Source organism: Neoarthrinium moseri (assembly GCF_022829205.1).
Source record: "Neoarthrinium moseri strain CBS 164.80 chromosome Unknown scaffold69_Wmoseri_CBS_16480, whole genome shotgun sequence".
NCBI lineage: Eukaryota > Fungi > Ascomycota > Sordariomycetes > Amphisphaeriales > Apiosporaceae > Neoarthrinium > Neoarthrinium moseri.
In genome coordinates, this window is record NW_026055183.1 from 68,863 (window position 1) to 90,447 (window position 21,585).

The 21,585-nt window shown below is 51.4% G+C and overlaps 10 protein-coding genes across 10 annotated transcripts; 5 read left to right on the forward strand and 5 right to left on the reverse strand.

Moving 5' to 3' along the window:
• Positions 1-1,065: 1,065 nt before the first annotated feature.
• JN550_011515 (uncharacterized protein) lies at positions 1,066-3,009 on the forward strand (the record flags this gene model as incomplete). Its single annotated transcript, XM_049309888.1, has 1 exon — positions 1,066-3,009. One exon carries the CDS (start codon positions 1,066-1,068, stop codon positions 3,007-3,009), a length of 1,944 nt encoding a protein of 647 aa, XP_049166491.1.
• Positions 3,010-3,923: 914 nt separating this feature from the next.
• On the forward strand, positions 3,924-4,608 carry JN550_011516 (uncharacterized protein; the record flags this gene model as incomplete). The annotated part of the gene is made up of 2 exons (XM_049309889.1): positions 3,924-4,234; positions 4,287-4,608. The coding sequence occupies 2 exons, from the start codon at positions 3,924-3,926 to the stop codon at positions 4,606-4,608; spliced, it is 633 nt and encodes a 210-aa protein (XP_049166492.1).
• A 160-nt stretch (positions 4,609-4,768) lies between these two features.
• On the reverse strand, positions 4,769-6,516 carry JN550_011517 (uncharacterized protein; the record flags this gene model as incomplete). The annotated part of the gene is made up of 2 exons (XM_049309890.1): positions 4,769-6,176; positions 6,332-6,516. 2 exons carry the CDS (start codon positions 6,514-6,516, stop codon positions 4,769-4,771), a joined length of 1,593 nt encoding a protein of 530 aa, XP_049166493.1.
• Positions 6,517-6,805: 289 nt separating this feature from the next.
• JN550_011518 (uncharacterized protein) lies at positions 6,806-8,425 on the forward strand (the record flags this gene model as incomplete). The annotated part of the gene is made up of 1 exon (XM_049309891.1): positions 6,806-8,425. One exon carries the CDS (start codon positions 6,806-6,808, stop codon positions 8,423-8,425), a length of 1,620 nt encoding a protein of 539 aa, XP_049166494.1.
• Positions 8,426-9,063: 638 nt separating this feature from the next.
• On the forward strand, positions 9,064-10,387 carry JN550_011519 (uncharacterized protein; the record flags this gene model as incomplete). The annotated part of the gene is made up of 4 exons (XM_049309892.1): positions 9,064-9,239; positions 9,292-9,401; positions 9,457-9,568; positions 9,628-10,387. 4 exons carry the CDS (start codon positions 9,064-9,066, stop codon positions 10,385-10,387), a joined length of 1,158 nt encoding a protein of 385 aa, XP_049166495.1.
• A 265-nt stretch (positions 10,388-10,652) lies between these two features.
• Positions 10,653-11,495, reverse strand: JN550_011520 (uncharacterized protein; the record flags this gene model as incomplete). The annotated part of the gene is made up of 2 exons (XM_049309894.1): positions 10,653-11,096; positions 11,154-11,495. 2 exons carry the CDS (start codon positions 11,493-11,495, stop codon positions 10,653-10,655), a joined length of 786 nt encoding a protein of 261 aa, XP_049166496.1.
• A 951-nt stretch (positions 11,496-12,446) lies between these two features.
• On the reverse strand, positions 12,447-13,424 carry JN550_011521 (uncharacterized protein; the record flags this gene model as incomplete). The annotated part of the gene is made up of 1 exon (XM_049309895.1): positions 12,447-13,424. The coding sequence occupies one exon, from the start codon at positions 13,422-13,424 to the stop codon at positions 12,447-12,449; it is 978 nt and encodes a 325-aa protein (XP_049166497.1).
• A 2,228-nt stretch (positions 13,425-15,652) lies between these two features.
• JN550_011522 (uncharacterized protein) lies at positions 15,653-17,243 on the reverse strand (the record flags this gene model as incomplete). The annotated part of the gene is made up of 3 exons (XM_049309896.1): positions 15,653-16,483; positions 16,538-16,906; positions 16,962-17,243. 3 exons carry the CDS (start codon positions 17,241-17,243, stop codon positions 15,653-15,655), a joined length of 1,482 nt encoding a protein of 493 aa, XP_049166498.1.
• An 810-nt stretch (positions 17,244-18,053) lies between these two features.
• Positions 18,054-19,522, forward strand: JN550_011523 (uncharacterized protein; the record flags this gene model as incomplete). The annotated part of the gene is made up of 2 exons (XM_049309897.1): positions 18,054-18,147; positions 18,195-19,522. 2 exons carry the CDS (start codon positions 18,054-18,056, stop codon positions 19,520-19,522), a joined length of 1,422 nt encoding a protein of 473 aa, XP_049166499.1.
• Positions 19,523-19,669: 147 nt separating this feature from the next.
• Positions 19,670-20,812, reverse strand: JN550_011524 (uncharacterized protein; the record flags this gene model as incomplete). The annotated part of the gene is made up of 4 exons (XM_049309898.1): positions 19,670-20,248; positions 20,304-20,506; positions 20,563-20,711; positions 20,766-20,812. The coding sequence occupies 4 exons, from the start codon at positions 20,810-20,812 to the stop codon at positions 19,670-19,672; spliced, it is 978 nt and encodes a 325-aa protein (XP_049166500.1).
• Between the last annotated feature and the right edge of the window lie 773 nt (positions 20,813-21,585).

Genomic DNA, 21,585 nt, shown 5'->3' on the forward strand with positions numbered 1-21,585 from the left:
GGACTCTTGGCGTCACCCGAAGCGGTGCGTTTGAACGGGGAAGGAACCAGAGCTGGTGTGACAGCAAGTCCACACTCTGTTCCGGCACACAAGAAAAATGATTGATGTCATACGATTTGCCCAGCTTCTTTGTAGACGGCTTCAGCTGGCGCCCGAGAAGCCGACGAGGCGAAGGCCCACTCTTCAGCTGCCTGTCCCCTGCACGTGGAACTTGTTCCGCTATGCATTCCGCTGTCCCCACACTCAAAGGAACATCGCGGCTGACTCAGCGGATGTCGTCAACAGATCAACTCAATTTGCGGCGATTGCACGGCTCTTTTGAGCCGCAAAGCTAGCGAGCCCCTGGTTCAGCCTGCAAAATAGCCGCATCCTGGGATTCCGTTGTTTGGTGGGAGGCGGAAACGGCAACGAACCTTCGAAGCGACAACGGCCATTGACATGTAACGTATACCCCTTTCTCTATTATGCAGTCATAGAGTGTGAAAACCAATGTACATGGAACCCAGTAATTCCTTTCGCTATCGGATTTGCTGCCCAATTTGTCTTTCTTGGCTGTAGAGCCATAAAAGTCGTAGACTGCGTACGAATTAGTTCCTCGGCATTCTGAGGCGGGAAGTGCAGTATCTCGTGCAACCCGAGCTTTTCACTGCGCACCTCAATGCATCGGCAGCCGGGGTCTCAGGGCACCGATACTAACCCTCAAAGCTAGCATGTTCCCATAATCCGCTCATACGAACGCAGGCCGTTATTGTCTTCGCCTTGAAGTCGGAGCTCGCCTTTAACTGGGATGACCCACTGCTTTAGATGAAATCTTATGCTTTCCAATGATCGTGGTTCAGCACTAGTATCTTCACGTAAGCGATGTGGGATGGACTGTTGGAAAATCCAGATTTCTGTGCCATTCTACCTCGGCAGCCCATCCCTAGGTAGTTGAGGATATGGTATCATTCTTGCCAGCAATTGCCAGTGACATATAAATACAGCAGGAAGATATCTTTAAGAGGACTCTGTTGTTTCTTTCAACCCAGAGTTCTATCATCTATTGTCCACAATCAGGCCACCGTCATGGCCTTGAAACGCGCTCTTCTTATTGCAGCTGCGGCATGCTCTCCTTTCCTCCCTGTGGTACACTCTCAGAATGCCACTGTGCCTGAAATTGTTGACGGTACCATTCGTATATATGGTAATGACGCCTATAAGATCCCATACAGGCGCCTCATGCCCACCGATGCGGCTCGTGCTCGTTACCCCGGCTTTAAGCAGGAAACGCTCACTTTAAAAAATGGTACCATTCGCCGAGAAGGTGCAAAAGCGTTGACGAGTGACATTGTATTTGAGCGGGATGTAGCACTGACACTCCGCGATGGTGTCACGATCTACGCAGACGTGTACCGACCAGTGGGGGACCAACAAGTCCCAGCAATCATTGCATACAGTCCTTATGGAAAGCAAGTCGGAGGTCAAAACTTAGACGATTCTGCTGGCCGGGCTGGAGTTCCGCTTGCCAATGTTTCGGACCTACAGAAATTCGAGGCAGCAGACCCGGCTTACTGGGTTCCTCAGGGATATGCAATCGTCAACCCCGACACGCGTGGCGCCTATGCGTCTCAGGGCAACATTACGTACTGGGGCAGGCAGCTTGCTGAGGATGGTTATGACCTCGTTGAGTGGATAGCTACGCAGCCTTGGAGCTCTGGGAAAGTCGCCATGTCTGGGAACTCCTGGTTGGGAGTGTCTCAGTGGTTCACTGCTGCGGAACATCCACCTCACTTGACAGCCATCGCTCCATGGGAGGCACTTGCCGACTTATACCGTCATGTCACCAATCGCGGTGGTATTCCAGCGCCAGCATTCCAGGAGTCGATCATAACCTCACTCGCCGGGAACGGATTTGTGGAAGATTCCCCACGCCTTATCGTAGGGGAAGGCTTGATCAACCAGTATTGGGAGGATAAGATTGCACGGTTGGAGGAAATCACGGTACCCGCCTACATCGTGGCCAGCTACCAGAATGTACTCCACACACACGGCTCATTCGATGGTTTCCGCCGAATACAATCTGAGTCGAAGTGGTTGCGAGTTCACAACTCGTTTGAGTGGCCGGATTACTATGTGCCTGAGCACGTTGAGGATCTTCGCAGGTTCTTCGACCACTTCCTGAAGGGCTTGGACAATGGATGGGACAAAACCGAGCGTATTCGCCTAGCGATTCTGGACCCTGGCCACGAGGATGAGCTCAACAGGCCCGTGGGAACATGGCCGGTGGATGGGACAACTCCCACCAGGTTTTATCCTCAGGCTGACGGGGCCCTATCTACCACCGCCTTCAAGAATAAGACAGTAGCCTCTTATGAGGTTGGGGGCAACTCTTCGTCGTTGACCTTCAAGTACACAGTCCCCCATGGCGAGCTGCTCGAGATCAACGGTTACAGCAAGGTCCGCTTTTGGGTTGAAGCCAATGGTTCCAATGACATGGAGCTGCAATTCCTTCTAGAAAAGCGTGCGGCAAACGGCAGTGCGTTCGCTGGGTTTGGCGCAACGGCGTCAAACCCTACAGTCTCCTCTACAGAGTACATTCGCGTCTCCCACCGAGCCCTAGACACGCAACGATCGACCAACTTTGAACCCTATTTGACTCACGATCGGGAAGAGCTCCTAAGTGCGGGCCAGATTGTCCCCATCGAGGTCGGATTATGGCCGATCGCGATCCGCTTCCACCCCGGCGAGTCGTTCGTGCTCACGATCTCCCCCGTCCAACCGCTTACCACTGCGCTCGATGCTGGCAGCGGAGTTGCTGCAATTACAATCCCTGCCGCAGGTGGCACATATGAGCCGGGGAGCAATGTGCCCATGATCACGCTGGGCGGCGTCAAGAGCAACCCTGCCTTTGTTGACGAACAGAGAGTTGCAACTCCCGTTGGCCGCAACAATGGCACCCACATATTCCATTTTGGAGGTTGCTATGACAGTCACCTACTTCTCCCCCTCAATATCACCAGCATAGCATGAGCGTGCATTCCTAACAAGTCCATCGGGTCGAGCATAGCGGCCTCATTGGATGCGGCTTTTCACAATCATAACTTCTATTACATATTACAGATTTGCTTTAGCCAGAATAATGACAACATTTAGCATTTTGAAGTAGACCTATCTGACTCATCAGTGTCAAGCGACGAAGTGATGACTTTAGTCAAATCTAGATGCATACGTCTGGAATTGCTGAGTTGTAGGTGTACGTTGCATTCGCCGGATCAATGCTGGAAGAACTAGTCACAGTTTCTGTAGATTGGCAGGACATTTAAGGTGTAGAGCATAACACCGGCTAGTCAACGTGCTCGATGCCGGATAGCTGATATAGTGGTAGCTTTAGCCGGTATAGCACCCGCGACCCGTGCAATACTTCGTTGGCAATAGGCACTGCGTCATTCGAGGACCGTACCGGCCGCTGTCAGGTATATGCCGTGGTGTTCCCCACTTCGATCTAGACTTTGCCGCCTCCTGATCTGAAAGCCCGAAACGTACCTGCATAGCGGCACCTCGAGGATCCCGCAAGAGCGGCCGCATGTATTGCGCCATGGCGCCCACGACGAATAGGACACAGCTATTAATAATCCGACCCAAGAACGCCATTTCGGTTGACTAAATATGCATCCCCATTTCAATGGAGAAGCCAGTATGATCCGACTCATTTGGGAGTTGCTACAGGCGCTCATATAGCGCACGTATATAGCACCGCCAATATCAACGCCTGGAATGCTGCACTTTGGAAAAACACAGCACGACGGGTAAAGGTGAGTGAATTTTGTCATAGAATTCTAGTTGCAGCAATGTATAAAACGATCAATCGGCCCTGGCACGCGCCAGGCCACAGTTTGCGCGTAGGCTATCGAGAGATAAATCTCCCCAGATACGTAGTCATCGAAATGCACATACTACAATCAGTCACAGCCGGAGTCGCCTTGATCGGCACAGCTCTTGCAGCACCTTCAGCTGCCGCAGCCAAGTACTGCGATGCTGCAGGTGTCTGCTTTTCGGAGTCTGTCGCAGGGGGCGTGACCTTTCGAGCAGCTATCCCCAACGTATCGGCGGCACCTTTTGATATCATCCTGCAAATCGTAGCTCCAAAGGCTACAGGGTGGGCTGGGATTGCATGGGGTGGCGCCATGGCAAATAACCCTTTGACCCTTGGATGGGCAAATGGTAACAGTACAGTTGTCTCTTCTCGCTGGGCGACGTAAGTTTGTTTACCAAACGATGGATGGAAAATGGTACTCAGAACTACACAGTGGCCACGTGCTTCCCGGAGCGTACGCGGGAGCTACTTACACGACCTTGTCGGGCTCATCCGTAAATGCCACGCACTGGACATTGACAACGCTCTGCACCGGATGCAGCCAGTGGACAGCCTCCGGAGCAGCAAAGAAACTTGATCCTTCAGCGGCAGCCACAGTTGCATACGGCCTTGCAACGACGCCACCCACTGAACCTTCGAACAACGCTTCCAGAATAGCTGTGCACACAGGCAAGGGGAAATTCACGCTTGACCTGGCAGCTGCAAAGACCGAAAAGTTCGATTCCTATGTTCAGACTTTGAAAGGAAAAGCATAATATGTCAACGTTGGTGCTGAATAAGAGGTAGCTGAGGGAGCCGTGTTTGCAATTGTTAGATAGAGCATACAGGCGGACAAGACAGTGCAGTGTTCAGATAAGCTATGCTTTAATCCGATAAGTAGACAATCCAAGACGTCCACTTTGTTTGTTTGGTATATCACCATGACGGATCCGATGACAAGATCTGTTTCAGGTTCTCGACCGTATCTCTGAGCTTCTTGGGATTGCCTCTGCCTGCATAGCCGCTGTTGTCCAGCTCTTTCTCCAACAGTTCGCGATGATGAGGGAGTTGCAGCAGCGTCTGTTGAAGGGGTGCCGTCATCTGGCGCTGGGTGTCGGGCAAGATACCTAGTGTCCCTTCGACGCGATCCAGGAGATGAGTTACCAGTGTGCACAACAGCATACCCTGTAATCTCCCATCCATTATGCCAAGGCCACCTAGTTGGATGAACTTGAGGTGCTCGATGAAAGGTATTGGTCCACTCTTTAGCAGCCTTAGCTCGGCGTGAATGCAGTAGAACAATTCCGAGAATATGTTGACCAGCTGCACGTAACAGCTTATGATGATAAGAACAAGTGGTGTGCCAAGAGTATGCGGCCTGTCGGTGTCGTTGACTATCTCGAAAGCATCCGCCGCAGTTGTTGACTCGCGCTCAAGTAGTGGCAATGTGTCGAACAAGTTTAGGTTGGCGTCAAACGAGCCCTCACCACCATCCATATTGACGAAATCATGGTCAAGATGGGGCTTGAGATCTTTACTCAACATATATCCAACATTGGATATAGTGACCTGAAATCTCTGACTCGCCATCACGGTTCTCTCGGCCATTGAGACACCTGTGCCCTGAGAGTATGACGGACCATCGCAAATGAAGTCCTTAAACGTCATGGCTGGCCCCTTGGCTTGGACGACTGACCATAGCGCGTGCAGTTCAATGTTAATTTGCGACAGCTCTTTGAAGCACTCATGAGAATCAAGGTTGGTAAAGACGGACTTTTCTGGCGGCGGGGGAGCAGGAAGGCTCCGATTGCCCGAAAAGTTGGAGAAATAGAAATCACTGAACTCGCTGAACTGCTCAGTGTCTGACGGACTTGGTATACTCTTGCTTATGTCTGGTGTTGGGAGCTTGGTAGGAAAGCTGGCTGTAGGGAGTGCATCCGGCCCACGGTGCGGAGGAGTCTGAGGTACCGGGCTGCTGGCAATGGCAGAGGCACACGGGGATGCGTGGGCCTCCGTTGTACTCGACGACGATGTCTCCGTAGGTTTACGGGGCCGACCAGCACGCCGGGCCTCCGCCATGACGCATGTCTTTCCTAGTCGCGAGCATCTCTGGCAGCTTGGCCGATGCGCATCGCGCAGACACTTCAGCCGCTGTTGGCGGCAGATATCACAGGCTGTCCGGCGTAGGGCGCTCCTCGGGTGCTCCATTATTTTGATGCTCACAGTGGCCTCGTCCCCAGAAGCAAGACGATGCTTACATGGTGGATGTCTGGCGTTGCCAGTGTCCCAGGCAAGCCACGGATCGGAAGGATTCTGTTCGGAAGGAATACGAAACCCTCCGAAGCTATCCGTCTGAGGTCAGCATTCAGCGTCTTGCAGCGCGGCAACCTGGCCGGGGGCCACGCGACGTCATGCAAGGCAAGTACAGGAAAATTTCCCGATCGGGACCTGCATCCCCGGAAGTTTTCCGAAGGTGGTCGTTATAATATAAGATCATACACGTCGCCTCCCGCAATCGACGCCGTGCCTCCCCGAGCGTGGTCGCGATCGTCTCGGTTCCAGCTCCACTGAATTAGCGGACGCGGGTCAAAGATGGCGACCTCCCCGCGGTCAATTGCCGAGCCGTGTTGCCGGATAGAGTTGCGACGGACGGGTGCGATTGATGTCTGCACGTAATAATGCATGCCGAAAAATGTCAATAATCTCTTCTCGAAGATATAGCAAGCCAAATCATCGAGCATCCTAGATCATCCGGCATATCGCGAAGTTCAAATCACGCGGTTAAGCAGTACCCCGGACTTCCTATCCATCGCCAAACCGAGGGGTAAATATTTACCCCACCTCCACCGGAACGTAGGTCATCTCGACGATGTCTTCATAAAGAGCCTGCGGTGCAATCCATTGCGGTGACTAACGTACATAGCGAGCCTGTCGTAGAAGCCGCCGGAATTGGCTGAATCCATTGCTGGCAAAATGTCTCCCCCTGGTATGCTCTGCGTTACTATGCAGCCGAAGCCCGAGCTGCCTGCTGCACAGTTCCACGAATGGTACAATAACGAGCACGGTCCGACTCGCCTCCGTCTACCACAGATCTTCACCAACGGTCTGAGATATCGAGCAAATGACGGCAAGGAGCCGACCTACCTCGCAGCGTACGATGTGACTGCTATGTCGCATTTGGAGACCGAGACTTACACGACCTTGCGAGCGAACCGATCCCCACGCGAGGCTGAAACAATTGGCCAAGTCCAAGTCACCAGGTACTTCTGGGACTTGGTCGCGGAGAAGCAATCGCCTCTCTTCTTGCCCATCGAGAAGTTGACCAACGACGAGGCTGAGGGAACCGTGCTGGTGGTGGTACAGCTTGAACTGAAAGAGGGGGCCGACGCCGAGGCAGAAGTCGTCAAGTGGTACAAGGAGGAGCACTTGGACATGCTGTCCAAGGTTCCTGGCTGGCTGCGCTCACGCCTCTTCAAGACTTCCAGCCTTGAGACCGGAGGTCCTACGTACATCTGGGGCTTGCATGATTATGCCAAGGAGAATGGCCTGGGAGGCGAGGAGCACAAGGCCTCCATGGCAACTCCATGGCGTGTGCGCGTCACCGACAAGTATGCGAACATCAAAGACCGCAGATCCTTCTCTCTGTTCTACGCCTTTGGGCCCGCACCTAGAGACCTTTCGTCACTATCTCAGCTGCCTGCAGCGACGTCATCGTTCAAGGCCGCGGACGCGAAGACAACGACGACCAATGACCCAAAGCCCGTCATTGACTCGTATGTAACGACCGTGGACGGCTTGTCTATACCCTACCGACTTGAAGGGAACCCGGATCCCAAGGCCCCAGTGATTGCTTTCTGCAACTCTCTCCTCACGTCACTGCATATGTGGGACAAATTCGTCGAGATCTTGAAGGCCAAGAGGCCGCAGTACCAGATTCTACGATATGATACAAGAGGGCGGCACGCAATCCCCTCGCCTGTTCCAGTCACATTGGATGCGGTTTCCGACGACCTCAAGTCCATACTAGATGCTCTTCGCATCCCAAAGCTCGACACCCTGATCGGCGTCTCTATGGGTGGAGCTACTACACTGAAGTATGCCCTCAAGTACCCTGAGACACTGAGCAAGTTTATTGCGTGTGATTTCAACGTTGCCTCCAGTCCGGCGAACACGAATGCATGGAAGGAGCGCATTGCCGTGGCAGAGTCAAAGCTCGAAGATGGGTCCCCTGGCATCAAGAAGCTGGCTGGGCAGACGGTCGAGAGATGGTTCCATCCCGACTCCATGAAGAATGACGAGGTAGTTCAATGGATGACAACTCAGGTGGCCACCAACGACATCGAAGGTTTCCGATACGGGTGCCAGGCTCTGTGGGATTACGATATGAAGGCCGAAATGAAGAACTGCCAAGTCCCAGGTCTTTTCGTAGTCGGCGAAGGGGATGGAAAAGGAGCGCTTGTCAAAGCAATGGAGGGTTTCAAAGCAAACCTGGGCCAGAGTGGCGCAGAACTTGCGATTGTTCCAGCAGCCGGCCACTTGCCCATGTGTGAAAACCCGGATGGCTTCTGGACAGCTGTTGAAAAGTTCATATAGATCTAGAAGCACTCACCCGGCGCACCACTCATGGCTAAACTGCCGTCTTCGCATGTTGTGGTTTCAACCAGGTGCCAAACGCGTGAGCAGGGACAAGTGTCTGAGTTGACATGGATTAATGACGAACATAACTCATGCATACTAGGTTTTCTATTCGACGGTGCTCCATCCAACCCCGGTCCATGGTGATGAAGAGATATGTGAGATTTACCAATAATTGCATAATGGAATCCTCGTGTTGAGCCGCGAGTCGAGTCACCGTCGCATGAAAGGCCTGACTGCATTCCTTTCCTGTCTCAGCTCGACATGGGGATTGCCCCAGGCGGGGGAAGACTCCACAATTGGCTTGCGGAGAAGTTCCCGATGTACGTGGGGGACAGCTAGGCTGGGGGTCAAAGTCAAATTACGGGGCCCCGTGTTGGGAACTAGTCGAGTTACGCTGCGGGATCGGGGAAGCGTAACGGTCCATGGTCAATGCGTATGAGAGAGGTTTCTCAAAGGTGACGTCCGGGCCAGTAGGCGGGAGTACTTGAAGTTGCCCCATGTATAGTTGGCATTCCTACACTGGCTGTCAGCTTAAACGGTCTCATTCCTCGAATTGATACCTGGGACAGAAAATCAGCGAACAAATAGCAAAAATGGCTAAGATCAAGACTGTCGAGTATTTCCGGGTCAAGCCGCGTTGGCTGATGGTGAAAATTACCGACGACAATGGGCAGTTCGGTTGGGGCGAGGCCACCCTGGAGGGCCACGACCTAGCTGTCGAAGGCTGCTTAGAGGAGATGATCCCTAGGATAGTCGGAAGAGAGGCAAAGTAAGTATTGGCATAAGAAGTGTTTGAGAACATCGGCTCACGACCACTCTAGTGAAATCGAAAACATATGGCAAACATTCTGGAGACATGGGTTCTACCGCGGCGGGCCAGTCTTCATGTCAGCCATGTCAGGCGTTGATATCGCACTATGGGATCTGAAAGGTGTGCATCTTGGACCAGCAACCACATGAAGCCCCAGAATCTGACCGCTGAACAGGCAAGAACTTGAAGGTGCCGATATATGAGCTCCTTGGCGGCAAAGTCCGGAATGAGGTTCAGGTTTACTGTTGGATAGGTGGTGACAGACCTTCCGATGTTGAAAATGCTGCGTAAGCTTGGAGCAAACCCCCTGAGGATCTGTTTCATACCGTGCTGACCAAATGCATAGCAAAGCACGCCTTGCTCAGGGGCTGAAATGCGTCAAGATGAACGCCACGGAAGACCTGAACTGGGTGGACTCCCCATCGGCACTCGATGCCACGGTAGAGCGTCTCAAGATAGTCAAATCTTTGGGGCTTGATGCAGGGCTTGATTTCCATGGCCGCTTACACAAGGCCATGGCGAAGCAATTAGCCGCTGCCCTGGAGCCACACCGGCCCCTGTTCATCGAGGAACCCCTCTTGAACGAGCACCCGGAGGCTATCAAGCAACTGGCAGGGATGACCAAGATCCCGATTGCTTTTGGAGAGCGCTTGTACACGCGCTGGGATATCAAACGTTTCCTCGAGGACGCCAGTGTGGACATCCTCCAACCCGATATTGCGCATGCTGGAGGTATCAGCGAGACCAAGCGCATTGCTCAAATGGCGGAGGCCTATGACGTCGCCATCGCTCCCCACTGTCCCTTGGGCCCAGTAGCATTTGCTGCTAGCATGCACATTGCCTTGACGTCGCCGAACTTTGCCATCTTGGAGATGAGTTTGGGAATGCACTACAACACCGAGGCCGGGGACGACATCGATCTGTTGACTTATATGAAAGACCCTTCGGTCTTTGACATCGGCAAAGGGGGTTACGTCAAGGCCCCTACGGGTTATGGTCTAGGTATCGAGGTTGATGAGGAGAAGGTGAGGGCTATCGCTAAGGACACAAAGCCTTGGCAATGCAAAGTCTTCCACGGACCAGACGGAAGCATTAGAGAGTGGTAGATAGTCACTAGATTGAAGGTTATGCATACACTGACAATAGCCTTTTATCATTGACTCAAGATAATCTTGTCATTCTGAGATGCTCTGGAGACTTTCACTGAACGCTTTCTGGAGACACCTTTAAGTCCTGAACCCTACCTACAATGAATCACAAAGACTGTGCCTCTACAGCATATAAGTCCAGTCTTGAGACGAATATGCATTACCATTCGCAATTTCTTGCACAATAGTAAGGTAAATAATCCCGATTGACTAACCAGCCTAACTATCGTCCCATCCAACCTCCGTCAACAGTAAGGATTTCGCCGCTAACATAACGACATGCCGACCCAGCGAGGAATACTGTAGCACCTTCGAAGTCCTCGGGTGATCCCCACCGACCTGTAGGGATACGCTCCAGAATACTGGCGGCCCGCTTCTCATCTTTGATCAGAGCCTCGTTCATGTCCGTCGCGATGTACCCCGGTGCTATCGCATTCACGTTTATGCCATCTGCTGACCATTGGTTAGATAGAGATTTGGTCAGTTGGGCGATGCCTCCTTTCGCGGCGGCATAGGCAGGAACATTCAAGCCGCCTTGGAATGAAACCAAGGAGGCCACATTAATAATGGCACCGCGCCTGCCGGTTGCATCGGGACTCCGTGTCAACATGTAAGCCCCAAAATCGCGGCATAGGGTCCAGACTGTCCGTAGATTTACTTGAAGTACCTGTGCTCTGATCAACATTGACTCGCTCGTATCTCAAATGTGATAGCTAGCACTTACTTCATCCCAATCGCTCATAGGGAAAACATGGGCTGGGTGCCGTCGCTGGATCCCCGCACATGTCACCAGAATATCCACATCATGCTTGTCGCTCAGGATGCGTTTGGCAAGTCCTTCAACATCTGATTGAGACGCCAGGTCTGCAGTGTAAATAAATGCCTTCCGACCCAAGGCTTCGACCTTGACTTTTGTCTCGGTGTTTTTCTCGTCCCTTTGAATGAGAATTATATCTGCTCCTGCCCCGGCTAACGCAAGAGCCATAGCCTGACCTATGCCTCTTGTTCCGCCAGTTACAAGAGCGAGGTGGCCCTGTAGCGAGAAGAGGCGTTCCAAATACGACATAATGGATGGACTGGTTGATTAGAGCTGGTCCAAAGTAAGACTTAATGTTCTGCACAAAGGCGATTCAAGTTAATAATACTCGCTGACACGCTTGAGTGGTCTATGGTCCTGGCCTCGAAATACACCGCTAACGGTTCGTATGTTCAAGTTCAGCCCTGTCGTGCCCCGCATCTACTTTCCATTTTGGATTCGAACTACATTCGATGGTTCCTCTCGGGGAAGTTCAATTGATGGGGGTCACAAGGCGAGAGTCCTCAAGCTCCTTATGCGGAGGATAGGGCGAAACTCGGCGATGAAGTCGGCTGAATCCTCACCCGAGCAATGATTCCAACGTAATCTCACGAGTGCAACTTGTTTTGCTCAGCAAAGCTTTGGTACCGTGGAGAATATTGCTAGTGACCAATTAGTACCACAACATCCAGCTTTTCGGGGTATGCGTGGGGGTACTGAGTTTGGCTCCACAATGAAATACCCACTACTAAATCGCGGCAGGCAGCACATGGACTGTCAATATCGAGTTAAGCAAGGGCATAGCTAGGTATCATGCGAATGTTCCTCAGTGCGCCTCAGATATCAGTTAGTTCACTAGACTGCAGATTGATACCAGTACGTGCTTGATCCGCACTATTTCTACAATAAACTGAAAAGCGATCTGGAATACAAAGTACATACCTTTTGATTGAAAGAAGTCTACTGGCAGTTCTGTCAAGTCCATCTTCGGTTAAAAAAGAAAAGGCAAACCTCAAGACTGGACAAGTTCGTGAAGGGGCTATTATCAAAAGTGCATCAATTATGATGTATCTAAAGGAAGTTATACCAACCGGCACACTCTATCGTATAATCAAGTCTTGATTACTATAGCCAAACTGCTAGGCCCCGAGGTATGCAGCATCGTCAATAATCGTGGGTATAGCAAGTTTATTGGAATAGATTACTATGCTATACCGCTGGCTACTTAGCGAGAGCCTTCTCGGTGCCAATCAGCTCAGCAAACCCTTCCTCCTGCTCCGTCAGCTTTATTCCTTCGGGAAGAGTACACGGCTTTCGTGGCTCTCCACCATACCCGTAGTACTTTTGCAGTCCCACCTTCACAGACACAAAGCCACCTTGAATAGCCGTCCAGTCTCCTCTTGCGACAACTTCTTGGAGTTTTCGCGCTTGGTCTTGCTTCCCAGACTGCCAGAGGCGCATCAACTCAAGACAGGCTCTTGGTGCAAGATTGGCAAGGCCTCCAATTATTCCGTGGCCGCCAACAGCCAGAGTTTGAATGAGGAAGTCTGCACTACCCCCGAACGTGAGGAAGTCTGACCCAGATGTTCCGGCTACAACACGAGCCAATTTTCCCGTGTTTCCACATGTAAGCTTTACGCCGCAGATGTTTTGATGTTTTGCTAACGTCAAAATTGTGTCTGAAGTTAGATCCAAGCCGCTGCACGCTCCAGGGAAGTTGTAGATGAGCACGGGTAACGGCGATGCATCGGCAACGGTGATAAAGTGAGAGATGATGTGATTCGTTGACAGCAGTCCGCCGTAGTATGCCGGTGGCAGAACGAGGACATATGATCCACCTGCATCAGCTGCTTCCTTGCAAAGCTGAATAGTTTCCCGCGTGCTCTGTGCACCACAGCCAACTATCACGGGCAGCTCTGAGAATCCTGCCGAATCCAAGGCCTGACGGGTAGTTTTGGTGACGAGAGATCGCTCAGCATGATCTAGATGTACAGCTTCTCCGTTAGAGCCATGGGTGACAAGACCCGAAACTCCAGCCTTTGCTAGTCGAATAGCATGCTGTGCTGTAATTGCTTCGTCGATGGTGTCGTCAGGTGTAAAGAAAGCTACGGTGGGAACGTAGATACCAGGGGTCAAACTTGAAGAAGGAGACCTGGTCCCGTTGCTCAACTGCGCAGTTCCATTCGCTGAAGGCGACATGTTGTAGGGAGTGGTTGCTTGCGACTGTTGAACTGCAACGGAGGAAGTGTCTGAAGCGGGACGTGTTTGAAGGGTAGGAATAGGGTATGAGCAAGGGTTTAGATTTCCAACTACGGCCAACTACAAAGTGAGCCTCCTGGAGTTTTGCTTAGCTAATAGCTGTCACACTGTTCGCATCTTCCTTCCGGAGCCGGATACCTAGTTAGGTATCTTTTGTCGGGATGGCAAGTTCCCCACTGGTGGCGCTAAGAACCCCTTTTGTGCTTGACCCCCACGGGGGAATAAGACGGATCATTCCGATCAGGACCGGCTGACATTCGGCTTCCCGGCACCGCCAATTGTCGCCCGGATGCACGATCTATTGACAAGACCGCTTGCCGGAGGATACTGTGCGCCGCAAACACGCAACTCAACTCCCTTCGGATCCACATAGAGCGGGTACGACCATGTTCATGCCAATGAACCCCCACGATCCTTCGGTAGCATTACCCTTCAATTACTAGCGGCGGTCACGACCTCGTGCCTTGTGACAGTCACATGATCCGGTCGTGCAGCAGGTATCCGCTAAAAGGCCAAGTTTTCCGTGTGATGTTTCAAACGCAGATGTCCACTGTCCCACAGAGGGGATCTGGATCTAGGGCACGTCTGCTTGGCCAACAGCAAAAACACCTGATCTCGAATTGTCTGCTTCAAGCTGGCCTGAGACTCACGTTTCCCATTTTGATACCGCGTGGGGGGTGTCATTGAGTGTTCCGTAGGTCCACCAGGGCTACCCCGATGCCATTCCCCAGAATATCAGTGAACCCGCCGCTGTGGATCAGCACATATTCGAGTTTGCTGATGACTCCGCACCTGGCTCCAGCCTTGCTTATGCGCTTGCATATTACGGAGAACCCCAGATTCCCCCGGGGAACCTCTGGCCCTCAACCGGTTACGGTTGGTGCATTGTCTAAGTACTTGGCCACTCCGGCAGATCGGGTTTTACGACTTAGAGTGGCTAGTCCGCTGTAGTTCGCTAGAAACACCGCCCAAATTCTCGTGACCCAGCGGCTGCAGGATGATGTCTAGGTACAGACCAACGCTCAGTAGTTATGCGCCAATACGTAAAAGTAACTTGCATCGGTCTAGATCCCCCCCAGTCCAGGTAATCGGTATCTTGTGACTTGCAGGTTTCGAATTCCTTCTTTCTTTTGCAGTTCGTGACCTCATGCCATGAATTTCATCAAACAGATGTTGGACGCTTCCATACGGCTTCCAAGATGACATTTGAACACCATTTGGCGCGTATGACTTTGAGGCGTCTCGAGAGCAGCGATTCATTTCCGGAGCGACATGCTGGAGACCAGGGCGCGGTAGTGCCAGATACCGAGGATGCCCAAAAAGCTTCGCGTCGGACCGCAACACCTATGTCGCGGCGAGCACCCCGAGGTCCTTCAGAAAGCCCCGATGGATACGAAATGAGACTTCGTTACTCTGAGGCAGAGGATATTCTAAAACTGGATTTGGAGGAGTCGAAGAAACCGCCCGTCGTGTGGGAATATATCTACGATCCTGTACGATTGCCACCCAGAGACACCCGGAGAACGACAGCAATACAAGCCCTTGGTGCACGTCCCATTTGTCGAGCATGGAGGCGACGATCTGAGACGAGGGAGCCAGACCTGCGCGCGACTAGCGACGTTGAAGCCATGATGGTGTACGAAAGAGGGGAGGTGTTAAGTCAGGACGAAGCATGCAGCCGATGCCGTGAGCGTACAGGTGCATCAAAGAAATGCGTTGTCGTCTCAGGAATTCTATCAAGCACCTGCAGCAATTGCTTATACGACGGTGCTGGTGGTTCTTGTACAAGGAAAAGGCCCGATGGGGGTACACCGAACGAGATGGTCCAACCAAGAAAGTCAGACTATATGACCGTCTTGAAGTTGATCCAACAAATGAAGCAATCAGATGCGTGCGGGAAATCGGAGAATGATGCTGCTACAAGGGCTAGACGAATTGAAGCAGCTGCGTTACAAGTAGCGCAGGCGGCCAGGGAATGGGGCATGCAGGAGGAATGCAGGTAGTTAGCAGTACTCGTCATACATAACGTTACATAGTAATTCAAACCAGGCAATTATTACTCCTAGAACTCGGAACAGCATCGGCATAATTGAATTTCGCCACCTGGTTTTCAAGTTGCGAGGGAAAGTCAAATGCTAAGCCTCTCCACTAATTGACCATCTCCTGTTTCATAGCAGGTACCTGAATCCAGCTGCGATCTGCCTGTCTGTCGGACCGTTCCTTCCAAGGTCCTGTCCTCTCTCCAGCTTCACATTCTGTCTTCCAAGGTACATCCTCGTGGCAATTGCGAAGCCAATAGCCACTGCCGTGGCTGCTACATTGACAATGAAGGCGACAACGTAGCGTGGGGCACCAAAGTAGATATAGCTTCCCCAAACATTAGGTGTGTTGCATAGAGAGTTGATCAATGCGATTGCTGAAGCACGTTTGATGGATGGCTGTGACAGTGAGCCTGTGATCCAAGAGAGAATTACGACAGCCGCCGAATAGAACGATGCTGGTAATAACATCATGGCAGTGTAACGTGCCGCTATGTTCAGTGACGACACGGCGATTACGTTAGCCGCCAGGGTGATACACAGTGGGATCACGATGTGTAGGAACCTCTCTTGGGTTTTGTCGGAGTGAAACCCGTTGATGAGCATGCAGAAGACGCACAGCACGAATGGCGGCGCGGTCAATCCATACGTTGTGGTGCGATCGTAGCCGAGGCCGGCAACGACTGATGGGAAGAAGTTGGCCACTGCCCCCACGATGTAGGTGGCGTAGAGAATTCCAGTAAGAAGCCATGTCTTTGGATCAAGTACTGCCATCATGAAACCTTTTCCAGCGCTCATCTCTGACCGCTCGTCAGCCTGTCCCTGGTCGGATGCATAATTCCATTGGACAAAGTCGCATTCGATGGCTGAAAGCCCGAGGATCTTCTTGTTAGAGTTGGGCAAGAGAAAAGCGAACACGATAGCCAGTCCAGTTGTCATAACACCTTCGACAAGGAATAACTAGGACCATGTTAGTTTTCGACCTGCTTGCTAAGGCAGGGAAAGAGAACTTACCCAGCGCCATCCTTCTAGGCCATGAGTACCATCCAGTCGCAGGATGCCAATGGCAAAAAGCCCGCCGAAAGCGTTTCCGAGCTGAGACCCAGAGTACAGTATTGCTGTTCGAAAGGCAAATTGTCTGCGGTTGTAAAACAGAGAGAGAAAGTACAGTGCACCCGGGAAAAATATCGCTTCAATAAAACCCAAGAATATTCTTGCAGTAAGAAGGCCAGCATAGTTGTGAACGATAGCCATCAAAGCTGATATGATTCCCCAACCGGCCATGCCTCCACATATGTAAAGGCCAGGCCACTTGATCTTGCCGGCGATCATGTTGGAAGGGATCTGCATGAGGATATAACCGACGAATAGGATGCTGACTGCCTGTGATGTGACCTGTTAGTTGCCGCTGGTCAAGGTTGGGATAACAACACCATACCGTCTGATACTGAACATTGCTCAAACCCAGATCTGTCTCGATATCTGCCAGTTTGGCACTCGCGATATTTTGACGGTCGAGGTAGTTCAGGATGTACATGACCACAAGGATCGGCATTATGACCAAGTCCATCTTCAATGTTGCCCTCCGACCGAGTTGTTGAAGCTCCGAGTCGCTCAGCGCGGCGAGGCTGGCGGGCATAGAGACGATATCATCAGCATGGTTGCCACGCTTGATGTCCTCGACTTGCTCAGAAGAGCTCTTTTTGAGGTCCGGTTCCATGACGGCCAATGATGGAAGCAATGCAATAGGTCAATGGGAGTTCAATTTAAAAAGAGATGAAAACGTTATCGGGCGTGTTTGAGAACAGTCGATAATTGCTTGCTGATCGCCACAGCATATGTATATGGCCATATATCTTGACACCGCCTAGATTAAATCAATCAGAATGTCTCTCCGCAATCACATTCACGCTAATTCCTATCCCCAGATCTAGCCAAACGCCTTCTCCTCCCCTTTGGAATCTGGGGTCGAACGGTTCAGGTTGCGAGCCCCCACCTAACTCAATCTACCAGGCCCCTAGGTGAAGCTAACGAATGGACAGGGAAATTCCTGGTTGTTCGACGTCAGCTTTCGCTGTGCTTGAGTCAGACCCTCATTCACTCACCTTAAAATCCACTACCGCGCTCGGCATTGCGCTCACCTACCCCAACTATTTCGGCTGCTCTCCCCCACACAGCGCTAGACGCATATGCTCCGTTGTTTTAGGCAATACCTGGAGAAAGATGGGCTCATAGTGGAGAGTAACTCCAGCAACCTGGGGTTACTAGTGACACACTCTCGGAACCCCAAGCCGATAACTTGGAGTTGCGAACCCCCACCTAAATGGGGGACTCCAGGGTGTGCATGGACCTTTGGAGATAATCCTGGGCATCGGTAGAGCTTTGAGCGTCGAGTAACTCCAATATCCGTTAGATGAATGTGGACCACGCTTGTTGACACGTATTATGTGATAAGGTACAGATCTAAATAGTTTGAATAACGTTTGCATGCGAGATGAAGCTGGCTTCAGGGTAATTGCCGAATTACGAAATGGCTATCACCATTGAGGGATCGGAGGTTGCCAAACACTGCACTAGAGATTCGTGCTGGGTTGTGATACATGGCAAGGTTTGGGATGTGACCAGTAAGCACCCTTAGTCATGAGATAATCGTCCTCACTCACCTTCGTAGACTTCCTAGATGAACACCCGGGAGGCGTTGGGCTGATTCTCAAATGTGCTGGACGCAATGCCACAAACTCTTACGAAACAGTCCACAACCCCGAGCTGGTCGGTGAGATGCTGCCGGCAGAATGCTGTGTAGGTGCAATAAAGCCAGGCGACTTGGCAGAGCAAGATTTGGCGAACGAAGACATATTGGGCAATGGCCAAGCAACGGCAGCGTCGTCCCCGCCATTAACCTCGCTGATAAATATTGGAGACTTTGAAAAGGTCGCAGAGAAATGCCTTTCAGCAGCTGGATGGGCGTACTACTCATCAGGAGCTGAGGGCGAGATAAGCCTAGATGATACCCGACGTATCTTCAACAAAATCTCCCTCCGTCCCCGCATTATGAGGAACGTCGAGTCGATTTCTACATCAATCAATATTCTCGGGCACACTTCTTCACTGCCTCTCTACATTTCACCGACAGGTCTAGGCCGCTATGCCCATAAAGAGGCAGAAACAATCCTATCATCGGTGGCTGGCGATGAAGGAATTATATATATGATGCCTACGAGTCCGTCGCAGTCGCATGATGCTATCTTTAGCGCACGTATCAGCAAGGACCAGCCACTGTTCTTCCAGCTTTACTCAAGTCGCGACAGGAGCAAAGCGAAGGCGTTAGTCCAGAAAGTCGAGTCCCTAGGTGCATCTGCTATCTTCGTAACTGTCGACTCACCAGTTCTTGGCCGGCGGGAACGAGATGACCGTGTTAAAGTAGCAGCAGGGGAACAAGCGACCCAAGCAGGTGTTGCAAAATCCTCTGCGACTGGTCTTCTAAACCCCACACTTATCTGGGAGGACCTTAAGTGGCTGAAGGGCGTGACCCGTCTTCCTATTGTTCTCAAGGGCGTCCAGACTGTGGAGGATGCGATTTTAGCACACAGACATGGAGTTCAGGGCATTGTACTTTCAAATCACGGAGGAAGATCTCTCGACACGGCTCAGGCCCCTATGCTAACGTTGCTGGAGATACGAAAGTACGCGCCTTATCTCCTGTCGCCGACTATAAGACAGGGATTCCAGGTTTTCATAGACGGCGGTATAAGGAGGGGCACGGACATTATCAAGGCACTTGCTCTAGGTGCATCAGCTGTTGGTGTAGGACGGCCATTCCTGTACTCACTAACTGCTGACTATGGAAAAGCGGGCGCTAGAAGGCTAGTCCAAATGCTGAGAACGGAGTTGGAGACAAGCATGGCTCTTATCGGCGCTGTGGAGGTCACGGATCTTGCCCCCGAGATGGTGAATAGCGAACGAGCAGAGAGTGAGGTCTCGCGAAGGGTCAAACTGTGACATTTTAAGATCTCTAGTAGTCAATAATTTATAGATGCTCTTATATAAGTATGTTGGTTCTGAGACAACACGCGTAACCCCGTTTGTTGCCTCGGATGGGTCCAAAATAATGCCTGATGTTCTATCATATATAGCATAACTTCATATCTAAAGCAAGCATCCTCTGGTCAACCTCAAGTTGACTGCCTTTAAAATGGTGTAAATAGTTTCGATCGTCGGCGCGGGAATCCCGAGCTCCTTTGCTTTTCTGACAGGATACCCGAGGATAATATCAACTTCCATCGGCCGCCCGTTCTTATAGTCCGCTTGCATACTGCTTCCAATCGGGGGCATGGCTAAGATCTTGTTGATAAGTTGGTCTATCAGGCCGTATTGAAGGGGTACATCGCATTTCCTCGCAACATCGATGACCTCAGTCATGAGACGGCGCGTCATTGGCATTGCATCCTCGGAAGAGCTCAACCAGTCGTGCGTTGTCATCAAGGTCAAGGTAGTCAAAGAATTCCAGGCAGCATTCCACACCACCTTCTCCCATCGCTGGACCTGAATGTTAGGCACAACCTGGAAGATTGTATTACCATGACGCAAGAGTGCTGCGAACTCCTCAAGTCTTTGCTCTTCTGACGACTTGTCACGGCTGGCATTGGGAAACAAGCCGATTTGCATATCCTCCGACTGCATATGTTTGACAACCCCTGGCTCCGGTTGACTAGCTCCCACCCATGTCTGAGTACGTTAGGTATCTTCTACATTGTTCACCCCATGTCATTAGACCACTTACAACACACGACAAGATAGTCGCACTTGGAAATCTCTGTCGGAAAGGTTCTTCGTTACCGACACCGTTTTGTATAATTACAAGTGTTGTTTTGGTCTCATCTACTGCTGGGGCAATCTGATCCGGAACAGATGCCTGGTCGATGGCTTTGTGAGCACATACGACGAAATCGAATGTCACACCAGCCTCGGCGGGAGTTCGGACCACTAAGCTGCCCATCAGCTGCATTCATCCCATGAATCGAATCTTGAACTTGGTTTACCCTTGTGTGGCTTCACATCGTGCTCGCCGTGGTTTTGGCTTAACAATTTCAGCCCCTTGCTTTTCACGGCATCGTAGTTCGACCGTGCGACCACCGTCAGTCGAACCTGTTCAGAGCGGCTAAGAATGAACGCATAGAAAGACCCGATACTTTCACAAGTCAGTAAACTGCGAGTCGAGCCACAGGATCTCGGAGTTACTCACCCACCGAGCCCGTATACGAGCACATCAATTGGTTTGGTATCAGCCATCGCTCTACTGTTTCCTTCTGTTTGTGATAAAGGACGAGTGCCCGTGCAAGCTACTCCAGCTAATTTGCAAGCCCTTACGTGTCTTGCAAGGAACCTGCACTCAGCGAAAGATGCTGACTAGCTCGGCTTGCTTTCCCTGCTACCTCTAGGTATCATGGTGACTAGCTTGCAGTGACTGTTTGTCTGTCTGCGGGGAAATAGTGGAGTTGCTCCTTGCTGGAATGCTGCGTGGGGGTCAGCCAAACCCCGCCTACTACTGGCAAACTGGGATGCCTCCGAGGGGGTTGGTTAGAGGATAGCGCGACCTGGGGCGAATGCCGGTTAACCCTTTTGACAGCCGTAGATTGCTGGAGTTACAACTACCTGTGTGCTATTCTGCCCGCTCTCATTGATATATAACGATGATATGTATCTAAACACACATTCGCTTGATTGGGGTTAGCGATAAACATGGTTGCTACACTGGGTCCTACATGCAACTGTACGATTGGCTCATGTTGACTTGTCGTCTCATCTTGTGTCAAAGATCCTCTTCGCCCACAACCTGGATACTCAGCCTCGTGGAATAGCTATATGTATTACTCTGGATGCATTCTCTGCAGGAATCATAGATGCAATTCGTGTGGCTTGGGGTGTACATTATTTGGTGATTGGAATTTTCAACCATTATCCAATAAAAGCTGACCAAGGGATAGAATTTTAACTATTTCCGCGAGTTCAATTCCAGCTTTCCACACTTCTAAGATATGGTCAGTAGGCTACACACGGCTATA